Source organism: Haliotis asinina, chromosome 9 (assembly GCF_037392515.1).
Source record: "Haliotis asinina isolate JCU_RB_2024 chromosome 9, JCU_Hal_asi_v2, whole genome shotgun sequence".
NCBI classification, from domain to species: domain Eukaryota; kingdom Metazoa; phylum Mollusca; class Gastropoda; order Lepetellida; family Haliotidae; genus Haliotis; species Haliotis asinina.
In genome coordinates, this window is record NC_090288.1 from 30420753 (window position 1) to 30445564 (window position 24812).

Here is a 24812-nt window from a genome sequence, read left to right on the forward strand (position 1 = left end):
CGTTAGTCGCCTCTTACGACAAGCATAGTCTCCTTTTATGGCAAGCATGGGTTGCTGAAGGCCTGTTCTATCGTTACAACCACCGAACATGTACCATGTATGGAAATTGGCGGGCCATTACAATATGCCGACCAGTGTGAGTCGCACTTTGTAAGCCGGGACATACGAACCCTTCAGTCCATGATTCCACACATGACGTAGGTGAGCACCACTTTATGAGGCTGGACCTTCCACTAGGGTTTGTTAGGCTAAGTATAGCAGTGTAACGTATAATACAGGGCCTAAGTTCACTTAGACTACTGCCATCCGAACCTTTGAGTCCATGATTCTACACCTGACGAAGGGGCACTCCACTTTGGATGGTTCAACATCCGAACCCTTGTGTCCATGATTCTACACCTGACGAAAGTGAACACCTGAGTCCTTGATTCCACACTTGACGACGGTGAACACCACTTTAGAAGGTCCAACATCCGAACCCTTGTGTCCTTGATTTCCAAACAACAGATGTTTCAGTTCCTGCTTTACACCTTCGTTCTTTAATGTAGATGACACATGTAACAAAATCAGTAAGGATAATCAATAATCAGCATGGTGTTTGTCAGCCGCTATTAGTGAAAACTCTGATAACTCTCGCGATTGGTAGACAGTTGGTGTGATTATTTTATTAGCTTTGTGCGCAACTCTTAATGTGTGCAAGTGAATTTATATAAGTCAGGACCAGCAGCCTGGACAAAACACATCACCACCAGCATCATGAACGGCCGATACCTTGCCATCACGTTCCTGTTGTGTCTGATATGCCCTGCATATGTGAACGGATGGGTGAGTGTTACAATGAACATATATTGATACAGGTCATTATAGAAGGTGCAGGGTGATTATTCTGGTCAAGTTCTGTCTTCTGACTCATTCAGTCAAACCTGGAAAGATCCGGGTTAAAAGTATGCAGTCAGTTTGACACAAAGCGGGCCGATGAATTGCAATCATGTAGCTCGAAAACTGATAAACATAACATACTCAATGAAACGCTGATCATAATCAGAACATCATACGAACTTCGTTAGAATATTTTCCCTTAAAACAAAAAAAACTTGTTTGAGAAACTATCATTAAAATGTTGACACAGTTCACTATTTTTTACGAGGGAGGAGTGCCGACAATGGGACAGCCAGGTGTGCGAGAAAGCATGGAGAAAGCACAATAACGGTTAATAAATAATAGCTTTCTAGGCACTTGTGTACGTGCTTCTCCAACACCTGGCTGTGCCTTTCCCTGCACTCCTCCCTCGTAGTAAACAGTGAAATGTGTCAATATGTTAAGGTGGCCATTAACCTCCATGCCTCACATGCAGCTTTGATTTTCAGGGTTAATAATGATAATCATCATCAGACTGTAGTGCCTTTAGTGTGCTCCTCCGTGGTGCGGAATTCAGCTTACTACAAATCCCATTATTACTTGTCTCTCCGAGCTCTTGCTGGTTTGGAGTTCTCTATCAGCGTGATGCACCAGATTGAGACCGCAACTGGTTACACTACAAAACCTACCAATTAGAACAGCTACTAGCTCGTCGCTATATGTGTTCAGTGATGTTTAACACGATTCTAAACCACATTCCCTTCACACATCGGGACACTGTGGTAACCCATATATAAGACTCAGTCTTTCAGTTCCAGTAAACAAACTCGGCTATGTTTTCGTGATTTTGAAACGATTTGTAAAAACCATACTAGTTTATTTTGTTATAACCTTTTGGCGGTTACATATGAAAATGTTGACATCACCCAGAAAAGTGGGGTCTTTGGACACTGTTCTAAGCTATATTAGTGCTATATATGATTGCAGTGGTCTTCAAGGAAGAAGGTGTCTAAAGTAGCTGGCAGCACCATCGCCAGAACAGCTAACAAGTATATAGGGAGCACCAAGTGGTCCAAAGCCTCCCGTCACAGAACCGGGGCAAACACCGACAAGTGTAACATCTTCGTGGCTGAAGTCCTGGAGGAGGCTGGAGCCAAAGTCCCTCAAAGGTATTTGTAAATGTCACTCGAGGGCATGAGCGAATAAGTGAGTGATTATCAGCATATTTTAAGGCAGTGAAGCGCGATTATTGCATCAGGGTGTAAAAGACTGTATGTGAACAACTGCAACCCAAGAAAAGCGGATCCCGAAGCATTTTGTGGCAATTCTCATGTCTTTATCATCATGCGCTGAAGTCAACCCACACCTGAAATCAGCATCAAAACTGAAGGCAATCGAAAGCTATCAATGTCACTGGATTAAAACTACCAGAAATTGCTTCCATCAACAAGTATTCTTATGTACCAGGACTTATCAGACTGTTAACACAGATATCGGAACCAGGACTTGACAGACAAATAACACAGACTTCCGAACACCAGGACCTGTCAGACTGTCATCACAGAATGTGAATGGACGTCTTTTGCAATGTATTTGTCTCCAAGTCCTGATTCTCTGTAATACGAGACACTACACATGGACTCTGTCATTACTTATTTTCTTCGGCTTATCCATACTTCTGTTGATCACGTTGACTTTCTTGCTATGTTGTTATCTTTACATCCTGCATGCATGATAAAGGGATAGAGTTATGTTCCCCCTATAAGTTTTCCTCGTGTTTGTTTTCTGTGATTTGAAATGAGCGTTAATCCAGAGGTCTCATTGCTTGTTGCAGACACTGGTTCACCTGGAGCCCTATCGGTGCAGGAGAGTGGGGCAATCCTAGATCAACGTACTTGACCAGAGACCGATGCTGGACACGCGTGACCTCAGCACGAACTGGTGACGTCATCGGGGACGGTTGGCATGTTGGCATAGTTACGGGCTACAAGCTCACTACGAGTGCAAGGTTTGATAAAGTTGTGAGGAACAATTTTGGTTTCCGTTCCTCTCAGAAACCAATGACACTGTGGCGCTACATCTGCTGAACCAGCTCATGTAGCTGTACTCAGTGGAACAATAAAACTCACAGAAGTCGTTGTTAGAGTGTGTCGTCATGTGCAACCCATGAAGATCCGGTTAAAACTGATCTTCATTGACCCATGCTTATCGCAAGAGGCGACTAACGGGATCGGGTGGTCAGGTTCGCTGACATGGTTGACACGTGTCACTGTATCCCATTTGCGTAGACCGATGCTCATGCTGTTGATCACTGGATTGTCTGGTCCAGACTCGATTATTTACAGACCGCCGACATATAGCTGGACTATTACCGAGTATGGCGTAAACCCACACGCTCTTCAGATGAGTTATTTCCCCGAAAATATGCACATATGCTTCTGGAAAGATATTCATTTAATTCTGGAAACCTAAACGAACAGAAACTCTCAGCACTATGATCACTTTCCGACAAAGGATTTCAACTTGCAGTTGCCATGACTATAAGGATAAGGATACACTGATGTTATTTCTCAAACACACAAAATTCAAACTACCTCGCCAAACTTACCAAAACCTGTGATAGACTGGTGAGTGAGTGAGTGAGTGAGTGAGTTGAAATTTAACGTCACATCGTCAGTATTGACGAGAAATCTTGTAGATACACAGTGAACATAAGTAGTGAAAGAACCAGTCATCAACGTACTGTAAAATAACGGGAGTATCACAAAAAGAGTTAAAACTAGCTAGTATGTATTTCTAAAAAGAGAAAATTTAGACAGTACCATTTAAAAATGGGCTATTGATCACCAAAAGGTAGATCTAAAGGTAGATCACCATTCGAGGAGCAGGCTGGATTTACACGATCCTTTCACCTGCTGACGATTGTATGCTAGATTAGCCACAAATTTAGATGACAAAGAGATTGTCGTCAGGATCATGCATGATAATACCGTCAGACAAGACTAAAGGTGAAAGACCTGTAACGTACAAGTTTTCCTGTGCTTTGTAGACCCTTGAAGGTCCCGGTGTAGGATAGGCCTTCAGCAACTCATGCTTGCTATAAACGGCGACTGTGCTTGTCGTATGAGGCAACTAACGGGATCGGTTGGTCAGGTTCGCTGACTTGGTTGATACATGTCATCGGTTCCCAATAGCGCAGATAGATGCTCATGTTGTTGATCACTGGATTGTCTGGTCCAGACTCGATTATTTACAGACCGCGGCCATATAGCCGAAATATTGCTCAGTGCGGCGTTAAACAACAAACCAACCAGGAACCGCGCAAGTGCTCGAAGGGTCCTTAAATACCCAAATGGTCACCGTTATATCATTATTTTGTTTTTCTCCGTGCAGAGTTGCATCCCTTGGGTGTCTGAGGATGCGTGGTTGTGTCCTGGTGCTGTAGTACCAAAATGCCTTAGTGGTTCGCCAGTCGTAAGTCTAAGATATGATATGAGAGTTACGTGATCATACTTCTAGACGATTTGCACTTGTCGAACCTTGTACTTGTCGAACAGGGCTGTCTGGAACGGCCGCAGGTGAACTTGGCTTCGACCTGATAATGGTAATGACTGCAGGGGGACTGTCGTTTGTTTGAACAAACTCTCCAGCAGGAATGTTTTGTGCGGTTAAGGTTACGGTTCAGGCATTCATCCTCACGCATTTTCAAAATGGTGCCCAGTCCTACGAAGCGACAAACTGGATCGGGTGGCCAGGTTCGCTGACTTGGCTGACACACACCCGTCATAGTATCCCAGCTCCATAGCTCGATGCACAGATCGTCTGGTCTGGAATATTGCTGAGTGCGTCTTTAAAGATCAACCAACCAACTAGCCCGGTCACCTTCCCATACACCCGACCATCAGGCCAACCAGCCAAGCAGCATGCCACTTTGCTGTCAAGAAGGACAGAAAGTTCTCTTACCTGAATAATTCATTGGCTCAATCAAAAAGGACAAGATCAGGTTTGTAGGCAGGAATTCTTCTGAGGCTATATGTGGGTCTATTCCAAAGAAGTTTAAAAGAATCATTTTCCATGGTACCATATTTCAGGGTACAGTATAGGCATAGTGAAGACGATAATAGAAGCAACGAGCCATGTCACCGGGTCTTTTAGTAAGTGAGTGAGTGAGTATGGTTATATGTACCTTTCAGGATTATTCAGGGACGGGACACCAGAAATGGGTTTGACATATTGTATATAATTGAGGAATCGAACCTGGGTCTTCTGCATGACAAACGCATGCTTTAACCACTAGGCTGTGTTGGCGATCTGTACTGAGGATGTCATCGATGGTAACCCTCCTCTTTACTGAGGAATAAGCTCAAAGGATTTAATGACAAGCAAAAATGCACAAGACAGAAGACGTCCCTCTGAAATAGTCCCCATCTGTTGGAATAGATTCCGAAGTCTGCACCTGTCCTTGCGAATACAGTTGAGTCGATCACCAGCTCATTAAAGAATTAAGTAAGCAAGTACATAGTCGTTCAGGAAGGTCAGCTGTACAAAAATAATTCACAATCCATTCAAAAGTCTTATGCTTTCTTGTAGTCGATCTAGCACATGGAGAGGCTGCAGTGATGTGGTTTAACATCTTCCAAAATTATTTTTTTGTCCCTGACATCCTTTCCTTTCTCCCTTCTACTCTCTGTGGATTATGTAATTTGACGAACAGTAGGATGACACAAGCTTTGTCAAAAGCCATGTGAATGTTTATGTTGAGTATTCAAACATGTGATGGGGCTGATGTTTTTGGGATTAGCCAAGTCACAATTTTTGCAAAGGTACGTTGTGTGACCTTTGTCCGACCAACCTCTGATTTGCTGCCAATGGTGGCCGTACAAAGTATTGACTTTGACTTCATCTTGTGGAATCAAGTAAACAGAAACACAGCAATAAAGACAGTTGTTGTGTTGGTGCAGTCTTTTTCTGCAGACGTGTGAATTGTCACTTATTTACCAAGTGTGTGCATGCGCTCTGACAGTTACCATTTACGAACAGCCCGATTAAACTTATATGCTGTCAAAGTTAATGATTACCACTCAGTCGCTGAATCACGCAGGTGAAACCTGGGGGGAACTATGGCTCCGGCCTCCTCCTTGACTTCAGCGAGGAAGATGTCACACTTCTTGGTGTTTGCCTCGGTTCTGTGCGTGGAAGCTTCGGACCACTTGGTGCTTCTGATGTAGGTGTTAGCTGTGCTGGCGATTGTGCTGCCAGACACTTTAGGTTTTCTTGACCTAGGAGAATCATTGCAATCAAATACAAGAGTAGATATAGCCTAAAGCAGAGTTAAGCAGCTCCATTTATTATATTAATGAGTTTGAAGGTTTTCAAAAATGGCAAAGGAAAATGGAAGGAATGGCAACATGGTCAAAAGACTCGTCATAAGGATATCATTTCCATATCCAAATAGAAACCTTGAGGTAATGTAACCAGCGTAACGTGTATATTCATTTCTGGCCACTTCCAGAAGAAGAGGGCGGTGCGGTAGCCGAGTGGTTAAAACGTTCGCTTGTCACGAAGAAGACACGGGTTCAGTTCCCCACATGGGAACAATATGTGAGACCAATTTCTTGTGTTCTTTGTCTTGACATTACTGGAGTATTGCTAAAATGGCGTAAAACCATACTCACTCACTCAGGTGAAGAACAGACTTACAATAGTGGAGCAACGCTTTGAAAAGTATGAAAATGACAGGGACGCTTGTAGCATGCAAGACATAGATTGGCTATTCCAGGTTTCACCCCTCCACCCCTCTTTGGATCCGCCTGAATAATGTGTACGAATTTACGTAAGATCACAAACTGATCACACACATACGTACATAACAAGAATTCTATATATTGATCTAGTGACATGTTGGTGGCACCAACTGTATTCCACGTACAACTAATTCAAGGAGCAATCGTCATGTTTTGCTGGTTCGTATCGTAAATTTGAATTTATTCTCCCTGTACAAGGATAAGTTCAAAACACGAGGTTTGTGGTTGTTACTGTGAAACAAAATATACTAAGCATCAAAAGAAACGTCAGTAGATATTCCAAATTTGACAGGCACTTTATTCAATTCATTACAGAATGTGATGCAATAAGTGTATGGAAAAACGGTTTTGTTTACAGTTTCTACACACATTGATGAATAACTAAACAGCATTTCATTGGAATATGTTAACGTTTAATGTCCAAACAGAGTCCTGACTTCAGTACCTCGTGTGACCACCACGGGAGGCAATGACCGCAGCACAACGTCGAGGCATGGAGTGCACAAGTCGATTGATGAATGCCATGGGCACCTGGTTCCACACTCTTAGGAAGGCTTCACGCAGTAAATCAGCTGTGTTTGGTCTTGGGATGACGTCATTCAACCGCCTTTGAATTTCGTCCCAAAGGTGTTCAATTGGATTTAAATCGGGACTTTGACACCTTTCTGCTGTAGGAAGTCCCGTGTAGCCCTTGCAGTGTGGGCTCTGGCATTATCGTGCTGAAACACGTTGTTACGGTGACGAGGCAAATGTGGTATAACGTGGGGTCTGAGGGCTTGGTCAATGTAACTCGCTGCTGTGATGCCGCCTCCTCTTCCAGGACCAAGATTCTGGAATACCTCAGGACCAACTCTCTGGTTTAGGCCAATTCCCCCCCAAACCATGATGCTGGCACCTCCCCATGCGTCCCTTTCCATCACACACTCGTCTGCGTAACGCTGGCCGCGACGTCGCCAAATTCTTGTTCTGCCATCTGCCGTAGAAATGCAGTACCGACTCTCATCTGTGAAAAGAACAGTTCTGCACTGTCTGTGTCTCCAGTTTTGACGGTACTGGGCAAACTGTAGACGTTCACGGCGATGACGTGGCGTGAGGATTGGTCCACGGTAAGGTCTGCGGCACTGAAGGTTACTGCTGCTAAGACGTCGGCGTACAGTGGAAGTGCTGAGCGGTCGCCCATATGTCCCAATTGTCTGACGTGCTGTCTCAGAGGCCTGTTGGAAAGGAGTCTGTACGTGGCGTCGCACAATGTGGCGATCTTGACGTCTCGTGGTGACCCTTGGTCTGCCGGTGCGGGGACGGTCGTCTGTGGTGTTGGTGGTCCGGAAGCGTTCCTGAAGCCTGTAGATGGTCCGAACATTAACATGGAAGTGGTTAGCAACGGCTTGGGCAGTGTGACCAGCTTCTAGTCGTCCTATGGCTTGGTTCCTCTGAGCTGATGTAAGACGTGGCATCCTGCTGACGTTTTGACGTTAATGTTTCAACCAAGTTTGGGGGTGCATTGTATTGGGCTGGATCAAGAGAAAAGCACGTGCAGCATTTGATGCATGCACTGCATGCAGAACACCGTACCCTCTTCATGTTCATGCTGCGTTTTGGTGGACCTTTCCTTGGTTCGAATTTGTGTTTGGAGACAAATGGTTTTTGTCACGTAAAGCTTGATTTTCTGACCAAAAAATACAATCACAACATTTGCTAAGTTTTTAGTTTTATGGTCGCAGTAAGGAAACTACCAACCTGACGTTTCTTTTGATGCTTAGTATATAATGAGCGTGTTTATACGCCACCTCCAGCCATATTCAGTATGGGGACACCAGAAATGAGCTTCACACACGTACAGTACCCATGTGAGGAATCGATCCCGTGTCTTCGGCGTGAGGAGGGAACACTTTAACCACTAGCTAGGCTACCCCACCTTACCCCACCTAATCTATTTAAGCTGTATAGTTCACCTCGTTGTAGCATATGTCGACGATGTACTGTTTTGGAATTATAACGAAAACAAGAATACCTTTTCCGTGATTGCTGGTCATTAATAAGACATAAAAGGGTTTATTCTGCAGAAAAATATCGGTATAATCACTCTGATATCATTTGAAGTATTCAATGGTGAGAAGAGAAGAAACCAATATGACGTCAACAGGTGTATCTCCAGAACGTGACAATCTGTCCAGGGCGGTAGCCCCAGTCGTTCTTCACCACGCTGTAGTGCGCTGCACTGGTTGTCATTTCCAATCCCGTTACTATGCCAACGTGTCCTCCTCCGGCAATGACATCACCTTCACTACCAGTCTGGAGATTGGTCCAGCAACTATCGCTTGTCAGGTAGCTGGAACTAGGATTTCCCCATTCTCTTGCTCCAATGGGACCGGATAATCCCCACCTGAAATATGATCCCTTGTTTAGAGAAAATAGTGTTGTTTGGAAAAGAGGCTGTATCGTCATATACGGTCATGGGAGTGGGCAGTGGGCAGTCCATACACGAACGAATAGAAGCAATAATCAGCATAATAACGTTCTTGAGAGGCATTTAGAAGTTGTTATTGTAACCTGAGACAAAATGTTATGGATGTCCGGGAAATTAATTAGACCTAGGTCTTCACCAATCTCCTCTTAATCCACAGTAACATCTTCATCCCAGCAATTAGTATCTTAGCCCACTATCAGCCACCCCGCTGTATACCAATCAGACTCATTGGCTTCTACGGATTATCTACTGTAACAATGCCATACCGGCTTTTGGATTATGATAAACCAGTATAATATTATTCCCTGAGTGAGTGTGATGGATCTAAATCCAATTATGTAGAATTTCAGATAGAATATCAACTTTCGTGTGGGAACAAAGCGTCAGATATACTACATGTACTTCAATTTCTTTGACTGGCAATCTAGAAGTTGGATAGATGAAGCGTGAGGACTATTTTTATGAATTTACAACTTCTATATTCTGTATAGGCTACGTAGTTTCGACACAGATTCTCACGTCGTTGTCAAGCAAGTGATCACGTGAACGTCGCCAATACAGAAATTCAATAAAGATGTTGTGTATCCATGAAATAGTCCCCATTCTTCGTCCGCTGCTTCGATGAAACGCATGGCAAGCCAGACTTCCAGTTCGGTGCGAGACTATTCAAACAAACGCCAAGCCGATCCTGCAGGTAGACGAAAGCTGATTGGATTATTCACACACGCGCGCACACACAGCCATACACACGCACACACACATACACACATGGAAAAGTTACTTACAGATACCCACGTACAACTGCACTCACGCACTTACGTACGTACGTATGTACGTACGTACGTATGTATGTATGTATGTATGTATGTATGTATGTATGTATGTATGTATGTATGTATGTATGTATGTATGTATGTATACATACATGTATGTATGTATGTATGTCGCTGATCTATGACATAACATAATGGTGATGAATCTTACCATCGATGGGGCACGCTACCTCCAGCCTCGTCAATCACATCGGCTACAAAGATGTTGCACTTGTTGGTGTTCCTGCCTGTTTCATAGCGTGATGAATACGACCACCGTGTACTACCATTGTAACTGTCAGCTATCCGCTTGATGTTGCGCCTTACGTCCCGCCGACGGAACCCTTGGGTTCCTGTAAACTGGAGACAAATGGATAAACCAGGTCGTTAAACTGTTTCAAAGTTGTAAAACAACAAAATGCCCCTTTGTGATGGTACACGAATCGGAATCATACCAGACTCTGGGTTAGTATCGTTTAAGTTAAATAATAAATTGTCATACTATAATACGGTTTGTTTGCTTGTTGTTAAACGCCAAACTTTGTAATATCCCAGCGATATGGTGGCCGTTTGTAAATAATCGAGTCTGGACCACCCAATCCAGTTCATGTGTCCTGTCCTCTTACTATAGGCACTGGATACTGATCATAAAGGTTAATGCTATGACCAGATCACAGGTATTATAATTTATGAATGAGGAAATGAGGAAATGATTTAACATAACACTGCACTTGATCAGTGTAGAGACAGAGCTTTCTTCATCAAATACAATTTCGGACATGAATTGAAATTATTTCTTGTATCACACTGTCTACCTAAAGACAAGACCATCATATGTCATATTCTCATAATTGACAAAGTCTATTTGGTTCTGCAGTCGTTACCCCAGCAACGACCTGCGCTTCACCGGTGCGTATCAAACAGTCTCGGAAAACTGCTGCATGGTTTAATTGTCTTCGGTTTAATTTGATGCAGAAAAGGATAAAAAGCTCATTTGCATATTAAATTATAGAACTGATGGTTAAAGTAAACCATTTGATCTCATCAGCACCGATTTACAGAATTTCAAAACAGTTTCTGTGGGATGAGAATTGAGTTGATTGAGCACCTCCCAGAAAACTACGGACCTATAACACTACGCCCCATGATCTACAATCTTTTTGAGAAAGTAGTTCACCATAGATTGAAACAACACTGCTACGAAAACGATCCCATATTACCCAACCCTCAACAGCAAGGATACCAGAAAGGACTTGATACAACCACAGCCGCGTTCAACGTAAAAGTGGCCATTTTACTCAACCAAAGCCTTGGGAGCAGGGTATTTGCCGCCTTCATTGACATAAAGAAAGCGTTTGACACTGCATGGCCCAATGGATTACTGTGCAAGCTCCATCGCCTTCACCTTCCTGGATACCTACTAAGAATCCTGTCTGACTCATATGTAAATCTCCAGAGTTGTGTTATCAGTAACGACTGTACGTCAACATGGTTCTCTCTACAACGCAGAGTCAGACAAGGAGGAGCCCTGTCGACATTTATGTATCTCCTCTACATCAACGAACTTTTCGACCTCCTCCAGCACTGCGACTATGGTATCAAAGTGGCATCACTGCCTTGTGGAAATCCGACACTCGCCAACGATACATGCATTATAGCCCTCATCCCAAGAAACCTCCAACTCATTATGAACATTGCCTACAACTACACCAACAGATGGAGATTCGAAATCCACCCGACAAAATGTAAAGGCATCTGTTTCACCCCGTACATGAAAGTATCATCCTCCTCATCATAACTCCTTCGTTAACATCAACAAGAACTCCACCAAGCCTGTCATTGTCGTCAAGCACCCAGGATTTCACCGACGCTATTGATGATGCATGCAGAATAGGAAAAGCATCCTTTCATGGCATCACTGGACTTGGAATAAAACCAAACTCCCTCAGTCCATATACTGCTGCTAGCCTTGGTAGTTCTGTCTTTGATGTTATATGGGTGTGAAGTATGGAACAATATCAGCACGACATACCTACACTTGAGACAAATTGGAAGTATTTTGCCACAAAGATTCAAGGTTTCCAAAAGCAGACAAGAACGGACATGCCTCTTAGCAAGCTAGGCTGGCACTGCATCAAGGCTGAAATAGAAGAAAGAAAGCTGATGTTCCTCCATAAGCTATGTTCACAAGCTAAACTCCAGCACCGTATCCAGGCACTTTTTCAGCATCCGACTATTCACTTCAGGCACCCTCCCAAGTCAAAAGCACAGCTTCATCACAGACATCTTCGAAGATCTCCATAAATTCAACATGCAGGACCGCTTCCTGCAATATGTACAATCTGGAGCTGTACCAACAAGATCACTGTGGAAAAACTGTAAACGCCATTGTCAGTCTGTCTTACTCTCCGGCGTGGTGCGACAGAGTGCAGGCTGACAAAGACTCTCGAAGAGTCCTGATACTGCATCCGTCCATCAAACCACCTTGTAGATGACGTCAAGGGACAGACGTTACGTCAAACAGCTTGACTTCCTCTCCTGCCTCTGGGTAGCCAGATCTCCCGTGTCTTCAACACTGTGACACGCCTTACACAGACCTCATCCAACACACTGCGACGTGTTGCTACAGATCCTTAGACTAAGGGATAATTTGTGGGCAGTTGTCTATTATGTCTACCCTATCAAGCTGCACGTCATGTTGAACGCCTGTGGTGACGAGCAACTCCTGTTCTATATGTTGGCGATGCCACCGCCCACCGCCCTGGACTCATCCTGCCGTAGTGAGTTCCTGAAGCTCACATCCAGCTTCCTGTTGACCTCCGCCCCTGTGTACAACTCACCAGAACTCATGTGACGTCTCTCTCGTCAAAGACTGTTTCCCCATAACATATACCCTTCACTACAGACATGAACTGATATATAAATATATACATAAAGATATACATAATTTCATGTTTGAATTTTCTTGTAATATCCACACTTGGAGGAAATAAAGATGATGATGATGATGGTGATGATGATGATACTTCAAGGCGCAGTGACCTTGTCAAAAAATAAATATTATATACATCATCACGTGCACTTTCAAAGCTTTGTAAGCTGGAACATAGAAACTAAATAAAAAGTAACAAAACACCTGAGCGCTGTATTACACCGTGTGATGGCGTTTTTGTGTTTGACTCTGAGATCAATTCCGGATGGGATTCAGCCTTACAAAAATACTAGAATCTTTACCGATAAAGTGTAATTCCAAGTATAACATATGCTAAATAGAACCTTATTAAAGATAGGTTTTCATTTTCAAATACTCACAACTTGCAGTAGCGCCCAGACAAGGAGGAGGATCACAACGTGACGCGGGTTCATCATTGTTGCAGCAGCAGCAGCAGCACTATAATACAAGCTGCCAGACTGTCCCTGTATCAAAGCAGGTGCTGTGTGAGCCCTTTGTGTAAAGTCGTGGTTGATAACCTCGTTTATCACGGTCGTATATACTGGTCATTTATCGCTAATGCAGAGATATAAAAAAGTGTTTACGTCATTGTGTTTTTTGCATTCTTGTCAATACTGACGTTAAAATTGAAGGTTCGGTGCCTTCAGCAAGCCATGCTTGCCATAAAAGGCTACTATGCTTGTAAGAGGCGGCTAACGGGATCGGGTGTTCAGGCTTGCTAGACACATGTCATAGGTTCATGATGACTTGGTTGACACATGTCATCGGTTCCCAAATGTGCAGATCGATGCTCATGTTGGTGAACATTGGATTGTCTGGTCCCGACTCGATTATTTACAGACCGCCGCCATATAGCTGGAATATTGCTGAATGCAGCGTAAAACTAAACTCATTCACTCGCTACTTGTAGCTGTTGGCGATAGATTTTACGCTGTATTGTCCAACACAGTTATTTACTTTTGAAGATATATGTTAGCTAGTTTTAACTCATTTTAAGGTCTAGTCATGCTACTGTTATTGGTGGATAGGATTTTGTAAGTTATGTGTACTTATCATGAATATAGAATTTGTTTTAGTCAGGATATGACTGAAATAAGGCTAATGTGGCTTAAAATCGTAACTCACTCACTCATGCCAAAGTTACGTAAATCGATGCTCATACTGTTGATAACTGACTTGTCTGGTCAAAGGACAAACAAACAAATCATTACCTTAGACTTTGACATATTGCTATCAGATAAAGGGGGAGAGACCTTGGACTCGCTACCAATCGTGCACTGAATGTGACATCGCATTTGGATTGTTTGCGAGTGCTGTGCTTCTTGATAAAGTCGCAGTTGACGTCAAAATACATGTGATTGGGACGTGATATCACAACAGAGAAGGATACTATGAAAAAAACAGCTATAAACTGCAGCGGGGTCGGAACGCCAGGGACCTTGGGGACTTCAGTACCTTTGCTACCTGTATGGACGCCAGTCAGATTTACACCATCCCCTCGGGTGTTGCGATATTTCGGCCGAACATGAAGATAACACAGATAATTATATAAATATTTTTTTAAAAATGGTAAATATAGAAAATCTAATACTTTGAATGATGCAGTCACAAATACCTCTACTCACGGAGACGTAAACATAACTGTACTTCAGTCACGGTCGACGGCACTGCCACTAACCAGCTACCAATGTATTATATACATTACTTTGTACATAAACAATTATGAACGAAATACATTACTCTTACAAAGCACAAAACTAAAAGAGTATGAATTTTATTAAAAAAATATTTTACTGTTTTAAGACTAAGATTTATTCCATGTAATGGAATAAGTTACACAATCGAGCATGATAGCTCGGCCGTGATTCTTTCATCATCAGACACGCATAACGGAGGATACTAACCCTTCAATCAATACAATTCATGAGCGAATAAATAATTTTAGAGCTCTAAAATCTAAAATATGTTGAGGTAAGTTATTCTGTGCCTCATGACAGAAATGAAAGTGATACCTGGAATAACAACAATCAAACAAACGAGCAAAAACGAGCAAAAACAAGCAAAAACAAGCAAAGACAAAGCACACTAAGTTCTTTTAAGTTGGATTCGTCAGTAAAGAAATCTGTCGCATAATTCGCACTGGATATGTTGGTTTTTGTTGAGCGTTTGTTTAGAGATTTGTTTCTATAAATTCGGTCCAAAGGAAAGCCAAAATTAATTGTAACCACTTGACTTTCTCTTGTAAACGGGCCTGCTGTTTAGAGGAATATATAAGCGTAAATAATTTCACTTGGTTTAATCTACCCCATAAAGTCTCGCATTTATAAAACAGGTTTATCGCTGTCTTCTATAGAAAACTCCTTGGCATGTATCTGCAGTGACCTGAATTCAGTTTATGCCAGAGGTGAATTCGTCAGATGTTGCGCATACTCACTGCTGACGATGTCGTTTCACGACGAAAGCTGACGTTTCCTCGCGTGGCTGCAGTATGTGATGTCCACGATAGTGACCTTACAGTTCAGGTTTCGCTTAGGTAATGCGGTACTGAACCAAATTCTTTCACGATAACAGTACATACTGAATTGTTAATGGTTATTTAAGATCATTCAGGGTATATATTCTCGTCATGTTGGTCTTCTGTTCACATTTATGTATGGCTTACGGTAATGCATTATTTTTTCCTTTGGTTGAAAAGGCCACGTCACGTTTTAACGCGTAACCAAAGAAAGACTTCAAACTAAATCTGTTCATTAAATTTTCATGGCAGAATGGAGATAAATCCAATTTTGAAACTAGAGGTAGTATTATAGAATTTTTATAGCGTTCGGTTTTAAATCATATTTCGAGCGAATGTAAATTCGTTATACCAGTGTATGAAATGAGCAGAAAAAAAACAACCAGAAATCAGGGTTGGTAATTTCAGAATGTTACCAGCCCAAAACGTAGACACCAAGGTATGGTGAATTTACTCAGATGAATGGAACATGCACAAATTGTAACAGACCATCGGACTGGCTAGCTGAAATGTAGACAGTCATTTAGAAATCTAGCCCATCTCGGGTGGGTGGACGGGCCGTATTTCATACACTGGTCATGCTACCTCGAAGTTCAAAACAAAGCTCAAAACAAACAAATTTAAAGTGACTCTCTGAATTAAGATCTTAAATTTTTTAACTCGGCTGGTAGTTCAGGTTTCAGCTGTTGACACAGAGACGGGTCCTATACATACCTGTGTCCTAAACGCTTGGTCTGTAGTTTGTGTTGAGTTTGAAAAGGGGAGACAACTCTTCAGTACCTGTGGGATGCTGGGACGTCATATGAACTCAGGACGGGGCCTACTGCAGTGTCATAGTGAACAGGTCTGGCGTGTCTTCGGTACCGAATACGTCCAAAACAGACTAGCATTAATGATGAAGTGTTCACAGTTATCAGGCTACCTGTATATACATGAAGGGCGTCTCTTGCACAAAGTAAGTCATATATATATGGCGCCCTATATGCCAACGTAGTGTAGACCATAAAGTCACATCCTGTGCATTAGCCCTACAGAATATTTACTCATATCATCAGTGAAACACAAATCCGTTATTCTAAACAGAATCTTTTCACTGGTTAAAATCCAAGACGTCGCTGGTTATTTCTCAAAGTTTTCTTAATCTTGGCAGGGTAGTCAAGTTTTTAAAGCGTTCGCTTGCTACACGGAAACTCCGGTTCTATTCCTCAGGTGGTTACAACAATGGAAATCCATTGTAGGTGTCCCTCGAGGTGCCACTACTTGAATGTTGTTATTGTTAAAACCACTCTCTCGCTCACTTATCCTGACAGATGTTTGTTTACATGGGAGTGTTCAGTCTCTCCTAATCTTTTCATTATCTGTGCAAAATTGGACCCAGTCACAATGAAGCTAAACCAAAAGATAAAGGCATAGGACATCAAAAGAATATTCTGTCGACTATATATGCTATCGACAAAAATAAGGGAACTAAGAAATTGAATGCGGCAAACGTTGAGCGTTACCGTAGCGTTGCACCAGCACGCAACATCCAATATCCAATGACAATGAAATTCCACATGATTCACTACCAGCACGTGATGCACGTGCACACAGAAGTTAACCTCTGTACGCTTATTGGAGAACACACCAATCACTAATGCAGTAGAGTTGAACACATGCTGAAAATGCCTTCTAGGCAGTATCTCAATAAACACACAAAATTTAGAATTGTGGGGATGATAGAAGAGGGTGGGGAGGGGGACATCATTGCGTCAAGTTGCCCGAATGTTGGGTAAATCAAAAAGTGTAATGTCACGCTTGTTGGACGTCAGACAGGTGGGGTGGCAATGAGACCTGGGCGTGGTAGACCAAAATCAACGACACCACGACAGGATCGTCTCATTACATTAATGACCATACGCAATAGATTAAAATCATCACTTGCCATCGAAAGGGATGGCAAGACACTGGTGGCGGTGTTCTACTTAAAGTAAACAATGGTATTGAATATTAAGTATCACTTGGACATAAATTAGCCATTGATCAGGTTCATCAGTTTATTTATCACTACATGTACAATTTACAATAATAATGCAAATATGTACACAATTCAATAGCCCGTTAAATGTGGACAATGCGTCACAATACGCATGGACACCCGTGTTTCCTGTCACATTTTGTTCTTTAACATCTACTCTTCCAAAGGAAATTCACTTTCTTGTGTGGTTGATTTGGACTATTTAGAGAAGTACGTCATATAACTGGAATATTGTAAAGTGCGGCGTATCATTAAATTCAGTCAGTCATTCCTTGCCTCGTCGAGGGAAATTTATTAATTACGGAAAAGCGGTGTATCTATTCATGCTCCGATGACTGTTAGGAAGCAAATACAATATTTGACATATTTTGTATGACCTGCATGTTTATATAATGAGTACTTAATTACTGTTCAAAATATTGATTATATTCTTTGCAGCATTGGTTAATTTGTCTAAACTCACGGAGTTCTTGTTCAGGTATTTTTCATCTGTTAGATGCATGTGTTAATGGACCAAACCGCTCTAGAATGCCACACCCAATACCATGCTTGTCACACGCTGGACAGGAGAACTACTTGAACAAAGTAGGTATAGATCTTGTACCCATGTGGGGAATCGAAACCGGGTCTTCGGCGTGAAGAGCGAACGCTTTAACCACGAGTTTATTCCACCGCCGTAACGTTGTGTTCAAGCATGGTTATTTGAAACAATAGTCCATACATAAAGGTGGGTTTAATCTAAAACTGGTGGGTATAGTTGTTGAAATAATAAATAAATGTGTAATTTTAAGATCTACGTTAAAAGTTTGAAGTTGCTTGAAGATTGTTATGATTTGATTTGTATTGGTTTGTTGTTTAACGCCACTCTTAGCAATATCCCTGTTATATGGTAGCAACCTCCAAATAAATCAGACAAACTAGTGATCAATAACATGAGCGTCGATCTATGCAATTGGAAATACGGATAAGTTAGCGAACCTGACCACCTGATCGCCTCTGAGGACAAGCATATTTCTAGGGACTATGTCGCAGTACACATAATTTAACGTTCGAAATTACTATAACAGCCCAGTTTGTGATATATGAGCACCAGTTTGCAAAATAGTTTCCAAAGTTTGCTAGCCAGTCTGGCTAGCTTTTAGTGAAAGTTCCTAGCTCCCAATAAAATAATTCACAAGCTCGAAATTTGAATGTAGAAACTAAATAAAAGATTACAAATAGGTAAAATACCATCAATAACAAAACGAGAAAACACGTTTGAATTTTTTGAATATTTGTTATTATGTGTAATCACTTCACTTTCAATCGATTCCAAGTCTTGGAGTGTGCTGTTTTGGGGGAAATGACAAACAAACTCAGAAATAAAACCACGAGGTTTAATCATCACAAGAGCATCTCGCATTCATAAGACGGGATTATTATTATGCAACATTCTCTAGTTATGTAAAAAAAAATATACAAATAAATAATAGTGTATACACAATTATACAGATCTACCACATATATTAAAGAGGGTTATTCATGCAACCCGGGGTTTATAAAAGCCTCAAAGAAAACAATCGCAGGATTGTACATTTTTGGATATCAATGCTGAGGAAATAAGACACATATACTCATGGATATGTCATGTGTTCACCCGGTGAACTCAGCTATCAAACAGAAACCACTCTGGAGGGACACAGAAAACTGCAGTCACCTGGATTTGATATACACGTAGACCAACAGGGGAGGTTGGTAGTCTAGTGGATAAAGCGTTCGCTCGTCACTTTGAAGGTCGAGGTTCTGTTCTGCAAAAACGGCATAAAATCCAACTCATGCACATAATGGGCCAACACATCCACGTGTGCCTTCCTACCTGATACGTTACTACTAAATCAGATGGTGACGGTGACATTTCGCCCTTCATCAATGTCAGTTTAATGACAGTCCTACACATCCACTCTTAATAGAGACACATCTTACACCATAGCAACTTCGAACTAGAACCACTAGAACTATAAGTACTAACCGACTACAGTCTATCTCACAACTACAAGGGTATATGATTAGTACGCGTACGTTGAAGTCTCCCTTATCGTCTCAGCCATTAAAGGCCTCAATTCGTAAATACTCTTATCTTTCCGTATAGCGTGAGCTGGTTGGGAATATGCAGCGTGTTGTACGTCAATGGGAGGTAACCAAACACAGTACACGGCAACACATACCGTGTTTTCTTATCTTGCAGAGATTTGGTATGCTATCTTATCGTGATCAGATTTATTTGTTCCGTTTGAATTGTCTGATTTGTGGTCGAACAGACAACATATTTTTTTCTGGCCCGTTTATATTTTTTGTCCGACAAATCGAATCGACCTCGTGAATATAACATCGACGAAGAAAACAAATCTTATAGTTATGCCACTAAATCTAGGTTAAATGCTTTTTCATTTCTTTGATTCACGGACACTATTGCTAAATCCTGAGTATAACGTGAGAAAAACTGCCAACAGCAGGTAACATACAAAAACTTCAAGTAATGATAATCGGGATATTCAATGATAATTATACCATTTTTATAGAAACTTCGTACACATACAGGCACTATTTCTAGATTTCAGTAGACATTAGGACCTTGGAAAATACAATCTTAACATTTTTCAAAAGAAAAAGGAAATTCTGGCAACCAAGCTGTATAACCTTTCTCGCTGGCACGTTGTATCTACATGTCTTTCATTAATATCAGCCATATGATCGTATAACCAATGTAGTGTGCATTGACGATTTCATCGAGAACCGTACTTATAGTAAACTGAGAAATGCATATTTAAGTATCTTTTTAGGAAATAATCACCCAAAGACAATGTGTGTATTTTCGTTTGTGTGTCAGTTTACTTTTATGAATTACTACTTTTGGTGAATGCGAAACATCAACTTAGCAGTCAACACAACTATGGTTTCATGGAGACAAACAAACGTTTCTCTGATTACAGTGTGATCACTTGCACCATTTGAACATTTTTGTCCTGAACACCCTCACTTTTCTCCTGTGGAAGTACAAGATGAGGAGGACGATGAGAGCCAGCATCAGCAGCAGGCTGATGACGATCAGGGCGATCAGACCTCCACTCAACCCCCTTCGCTCATCTGGAACAGAACACATCTTTTACATGAGCCTGGGAATCGCCAGACAATTTACACAATGAACGTTAAGTTTTTGCACTATTGCATGTCACGTTGTTTCCACTGGCGAACTTATGAATTAAACTCATGATCGGTAGAACCTTACATTGCTGCAAAATGAATACACACTGTACGGCAAACGTGGATAGAGATACCTGGAGTGATTGTTGCTGTACGCCACACTCAGCAATATTCCAACTATATGGCAGCGTCTTTAAACAATCGACTCTGGACCAGACAATCAAATGATGAACAACGTCAGCACCTTGGGATACGATACGACGTCGTACGACAAGTATGGGTTGTCAAAGACCAATTCCAACCTAGGTGTTCACTGGTAGATAACTGGAACTCATTCCGCACATATTGTGGTCAATAACCGGGTACCGTCTCAGTATACTTACTATCGAGTGGCAGTTGAAAGGCTGTGTAGTCTCCACACACTGGATAGCCGTCAGGTCTGTGTGGGAGTTTAGATGCTGACTCGTCCAGAAGCACAGCTAGACCATTGGTGTTGTAAATATCAACCATGGACTGAAGGTACCATAGACCCAGGTTATCGGCCTTGAATCTCAAAACGACATATCCACCAGATGGCACTACAGTTGTGTCCTTGAGAGGAGGGATCCGAGGATTGACTTCCGAAGCTTGCCAGTTCTGTCCTGATCTCCATCTTGCCCTATTGCAGTAGATGTCCAAACACTCAACATCGTCATTGTCGTTCAGCACTTCACCAGAGTAATCCTGGTACTCCGGGAAGCCTTGGTGTGCAACATAGAAGGAGTGGCCGTGGAGATGAACTGGTTGTGAGACTCCCTTCCCCGATCCTTTGTTCAGCAGGATCATCTCTACGATATCCCCTTCGTTGATGTAGACAGTATGCATGCAGTAACAGGGGGTTTGGTCAACACTACAAGGATCATTACACTCAATTTCGACCTGAGGCCGCTGGGTCAATGCTGAGACTTTAGGTCGGAGGAACCGAATTCCGTTGACGGATCCAGGGTTTGTGTCTCTTCCAGGGAAAGCAAAGTTGAGGAAGAGTCTTTTGGGGTACCTTTCGCTGATGATTTCATCTCTGTTCGGATCAATGGCATATCCGTTAACATCATTTAATGTAATGCATGTCAAGTTCGGCATTCTGGCGAAATATTTGAATGGACAGTTAAATACCCTACAGGTAAAATTTCCCCTGGGGTTACAGGGGTGGTCTGGTATGCTTAGCGATCCGTTGACATCCTCATCATCATATTGTAAAATGGCTTCCGCGATATGGCGAACGGGAGGACTGACTTCAAGGGTGTCGGCAGTTATCTTGTATTCAGTCACATTGAAAGGATTCGAAGCATACAGTAAAAAGTCAATTCGTTCCCCGGGCTGAATTACAAACGAGTCTACTTCAATTCGCTGCAGGTCTTGTCCGTCTGTTGTAATGATGGTGAGGTTGTGACCTGGGATGTACACTCTGAATGCGTAGACGGTGGCAGCGTTGATGACTCTAAACCTGTAGGTATTCCCTTTCTTGACCACAAACCTGGTTAGAGGAGCACCATTATGTCGACCCGTTATCGGATCGTAGTACCTGCCCCGTCCATTGATTAAACCACTGTAGAATTCAAAATTGGCAAATTTGGTGTCATCCGATGATCGTGTTTGCTCATATTTAGAACAGTTGGTGGTTGATGTACAGGTATATGCCGAAGTGACACTCTTCAGATACACCGTTTCAGGATCTAGATCATGATTCCAGTCTTGCAGAAGCATGATGTGCTGCGGTATATCGACTTCTTGTCTCCTCTTTACAATGAGTGGACCGTACAAACCCAGCCCTGTCTGTCCTGCAATCTGGGAATGGTAATAGTGGGTTCCTGCCGGATTTGCCTTGAATTTATACTTAAATGTTACACCCGGAAGTATTGGACATTGAGTGATGAAAGGCACCCCGTCCATCCATGGAGTATCTTTCTGGTGAATGCCATGGAAATGAACGGAAACAGTGTCAGCGTGGAGTCTATTTGTAAAGTAAACTTCAACCAACTGTCCTTCATAAACAACGACAGGAGGGCCTGGGAAATGTTCCTTCAAAGCTGAATCAGCCATTTGGTCGTGGATGCTGATTACAAACCTTGCCTGTTCGCCATCGGTTGTAATAATACGTCTGGCCACGGTGTCGTTAATGCGCCAGGCCGTCGTGTCGTTCAAGGGCAGGCCGGTCGTGGCGTTATAATACATTATGTCATCATAGTAATAGAGACTTCCATTCCTCGGGACAACTCGTTCGTTCCCGTGCATCATAGTAAGGCAAGGATCAATTGTAAACATGAAGCGACATAGTGTACAGTCGGGTGTGCATTCACGCGAGCATACAGTGTTGGCGTACAGGGGGTGAATTGATGTCCCGACAATGAGACCCAAGAGCAAACAGGCGAGGCTTTTCATGGTGTGTCAAGGTGCCCGTCGTCACCTGGTAAAGAAACGTGGCGACATATTATTACTCAAACTTGTCGACGCACTGTTATGTTGAGATGCATGGCAGGACGGATGTAACTGCAGAGCTGTCGTGGTTTAATCATGACAATATAATTAATACCCATCTCTGTTACTGTTGCTGATGTGGTAGGTATATTACCAGTGAGTCTTCGTGTTCTGTTACTGTGTCACAGCTACTACTTCCTGGCAACTACTTCTCATAGTTTTCATGATCACAGAATTATGTGAGCTTGAACACTTGAGCTTTACTGTTACCTGTCCTATTGATACTGTTGACAATACCTCTACTACTGATACTAGTACCATCACTGTCACTATTACTCTTACACCACCACTACGACTACAACAAAATCGCCGTTACTACTACGAACACCACATGATGACCGTCACTGCTACAACAATGACTACCACAACAACACCGTCATCCCTACCACTACATCACCGTCACCACTACGTCTATATCATCGTCATCGTTACGACTACCACAACATCTCCGTCACCCCTACCACTACATCACCGTCACCACTACTTCTATATCATCGTTACCACTACCACAACATCACCGTCATCCCTACCACTACATCACCGTCACCACTACGTCTATATCATCGTCATCACTACGACTACCACAACATCGCCGTCATCCCTACCACTACATCACCGTCACCACTACTTCTATATCATCGTCACGACTACAACTACCACAACATCACCGTCATCCCTACCACTACATCACCGTCACCACTACTTCTATATCATCGTCATCACTACGACTACCACAACATCGCCGTCATCCCTACCACTACATCACCGTCACCACTACGTCTATATCATCGTCATCACTACGACTACCACAACATCGCCGTCATCCCTACCACTACATCACCGTCACCACTACTTCTATATCATCGTCATCACTACGACTACCACAACATCGCCGTCATCCCTACCACTACATCACCGTCACCACTACGTCTATATCATCGTCATCGCTACGACAACCACAACATCATCGCCATCACTTCCACTACATCACCGTCACCACTACCACTACCACTACGTCACCACTACCTCGTCACCACTAGCTCGACCATACTACGAGTTTGAGCCCCCTTCACCCCGGGATACAAAGCTGCCTGATACTACTACCCCAATGACTACAGTCATCATTAGAACAAACTACTACTACTACTACTACTACTACTACTACTACTACTACTACACCAGCTCTACTCCTAAACCTCAATCTGTGTTCATATTACAACATTGTATATCATATATCACGTGTATCTTATTTCACCTCCTTCCGTTTATTACACAGTCAATAAACACGTTTTGTTTACTATATCACTGGGAAAATGATCGCGGGGCAATGAACGTGAATCATTTCAACTCACCTACTTGTGATGAAGATATTGCTGAAATGTTTCCAACACAGAATATTAATAATCTAAGTTACCTTACGCCATATTGCTTTCCGCGCAGGTGAATACAGGCTCGCTTGTCAGGGCGGTTTGACTGGTTTTTCAGAGAAGCGCTAACTGCACTCCGTGTGACTGACTGCCTCCATGCATAATTCACGCTTCAGTCCTTCTGTGCTGTCTTTCACCGTCTTTGGGGTCGGTGCTGTGTTAACGGGCTTCGCGTGTCCTGGTTGATAGTATTCGGGTCCGGATTGTCGGCGTGTGAACGATATTTGATGAGAGTTTTTATTCGCACCATTATATGTTATTATAA

The 24812-nt window shown here is 42.5% G+C and overlaps 3 protein-coding genes across 5 annotated transcripts; 1 reads left to right on the forward strand and 2 right to left on the reverse strand.

Moving 5' to 3' along the window:
- Window positions 1-733: 733 nt before the first annotated feature.
- On the forward strand, window positions 734-2994 carry LOC137296805 (uncharacterized). The gene is made up of 3 exons (XM_067828664.1): window positions 734-825; window positions 1846-2027; window positions 2693-2994. Exons 1-3 carry the CDS (start codon window positions 757-759, stop codon window positions 2943-2945), a joined length of 504 nt encoding a protein of 167 aa, XP_067684765.1. The 5' UTR covers window positions 734-756; the 3' UTR covers window positions 2946-2994.
- A 1987-nt stretch (window positions 2995-4981) lies between these two features.
- Window positions 4982-13422, reverse strand: LOC137295687 (uncharacterized). Its single transcript, XM_067827169.1, has 3 exons — window positions 13254-13422; window positions 10114-10301; window positions 4982-9045 (listed from the first exon to the last, which is right to left on the reverse strand). Exons 1-3 carry the CDS (start codon window positions 13308-13310, stop codon window positions 8799-8801), a joined length of 492 nt encoding a protein of 163 aa, XP_067683270.1. The 5' UTR covers window positions 13311-13422; the 3' UTR covers window positions 4982-8798.
- A 5366-nt stretch (window positions 13423-18788) lies between these two features.
- On the reverse strand, window positions 18789-24617 carry LOC137296364 (uncharacterized). 3 transcript variants are annotated; one of them, XM_067828145.1, is made up of 3 exons: window positions 24535-24617; window positions 20990-23049; window positions 18789-20549 (listed from the first exon to the last, which is right to left on the reverse strand). In XM_067828145.1, the coding sequence occupies exons 2-3, from the start codon at window positions 23022-23024 to the stop codon at window positions 20401-20403; spliced, it is 2184 nt and encodes a 727-aa protein (XP_067684246.1). In that variant the 5' UTR covers window positions 23025-23049; window positions 24535-24617; the 3' UTR covers window positions 18789-20400. The 3 variants fall into 3 exon arrangements, with proteins under 3 accessions (XP_067684246.1, XP_067684248.1, XP_067684247.1); XM_067828147.1 differs by having other exon boundaries at window positions 24473-24568; XM_067828146.1 differs by lacking the exon at window positions 24535-24617 and adding an exon at window positions 24477-24525.
- Window positions 24618-24812: the final 195 nt, after the last annotated feature.

Excerpts from the sequence above, each read along its gene's own strand:
- LOC137296805 (XM_067828664.1), top strand. The coding sequence starts at position 757 with ATGAACGGCCGATACCTTGCCATCACGTTCCTGTTGTGTCTGATATGC. Across the intron at positions 826-1,845 it reads CTGCATATGTGAACGGATGG|TGGTCTTCAAGGAAGAAGGT; the intron begins GTGAGTGTTACA and ends ATATGATTGCAG. Across the intron at positions 2,028-2,692 it reads GGAGCCAAAGTCCCTCAAAG|ACACTGGTTCACCTGGAGCC; the intron begins GTATTTGTAAAT and ends TGCTTGTTGCAG.
- LOC137295687 (XM_067827169.1), bottom strand. The coding sequence starts at position 13,310 with ATGATGAACCCGCGTCACGTTGTGATCCTCCTCCTTGTCTGGGCGCTA. Across the intron at positions 10,302-13,253 it reads TCTGGGCGCTACTGCAAGTT|TTTACAGGAACCCAAGGGTT; the intron begins GTGAGTATTTGA and ends ATTTGTCTCCAG. Across the intron at positions 9,046-10,113 it reads GGTAGCGTGCCCCATCGATG|GTGGGGATTATCCGGTCCCA; the intron begins GTAAGATTCATC and ends ATCATATTTCAG.
- LOC137296364 (XM_067828145.1), bottom strand. The coding sequence starts at position 23,024 with ATGAAAAGCCTCGCCTGTTTGCTCTTGGGTCTCATTGTCGGGACATCA. Across the intron at positions 20,550-20,989 it reads CTTTCAACTGCCACTCGATA|ATGAGCGAAGGGGGTTGAGT; the intron begins GTAAGTATACTG and ends GTTCTGTTCCAG.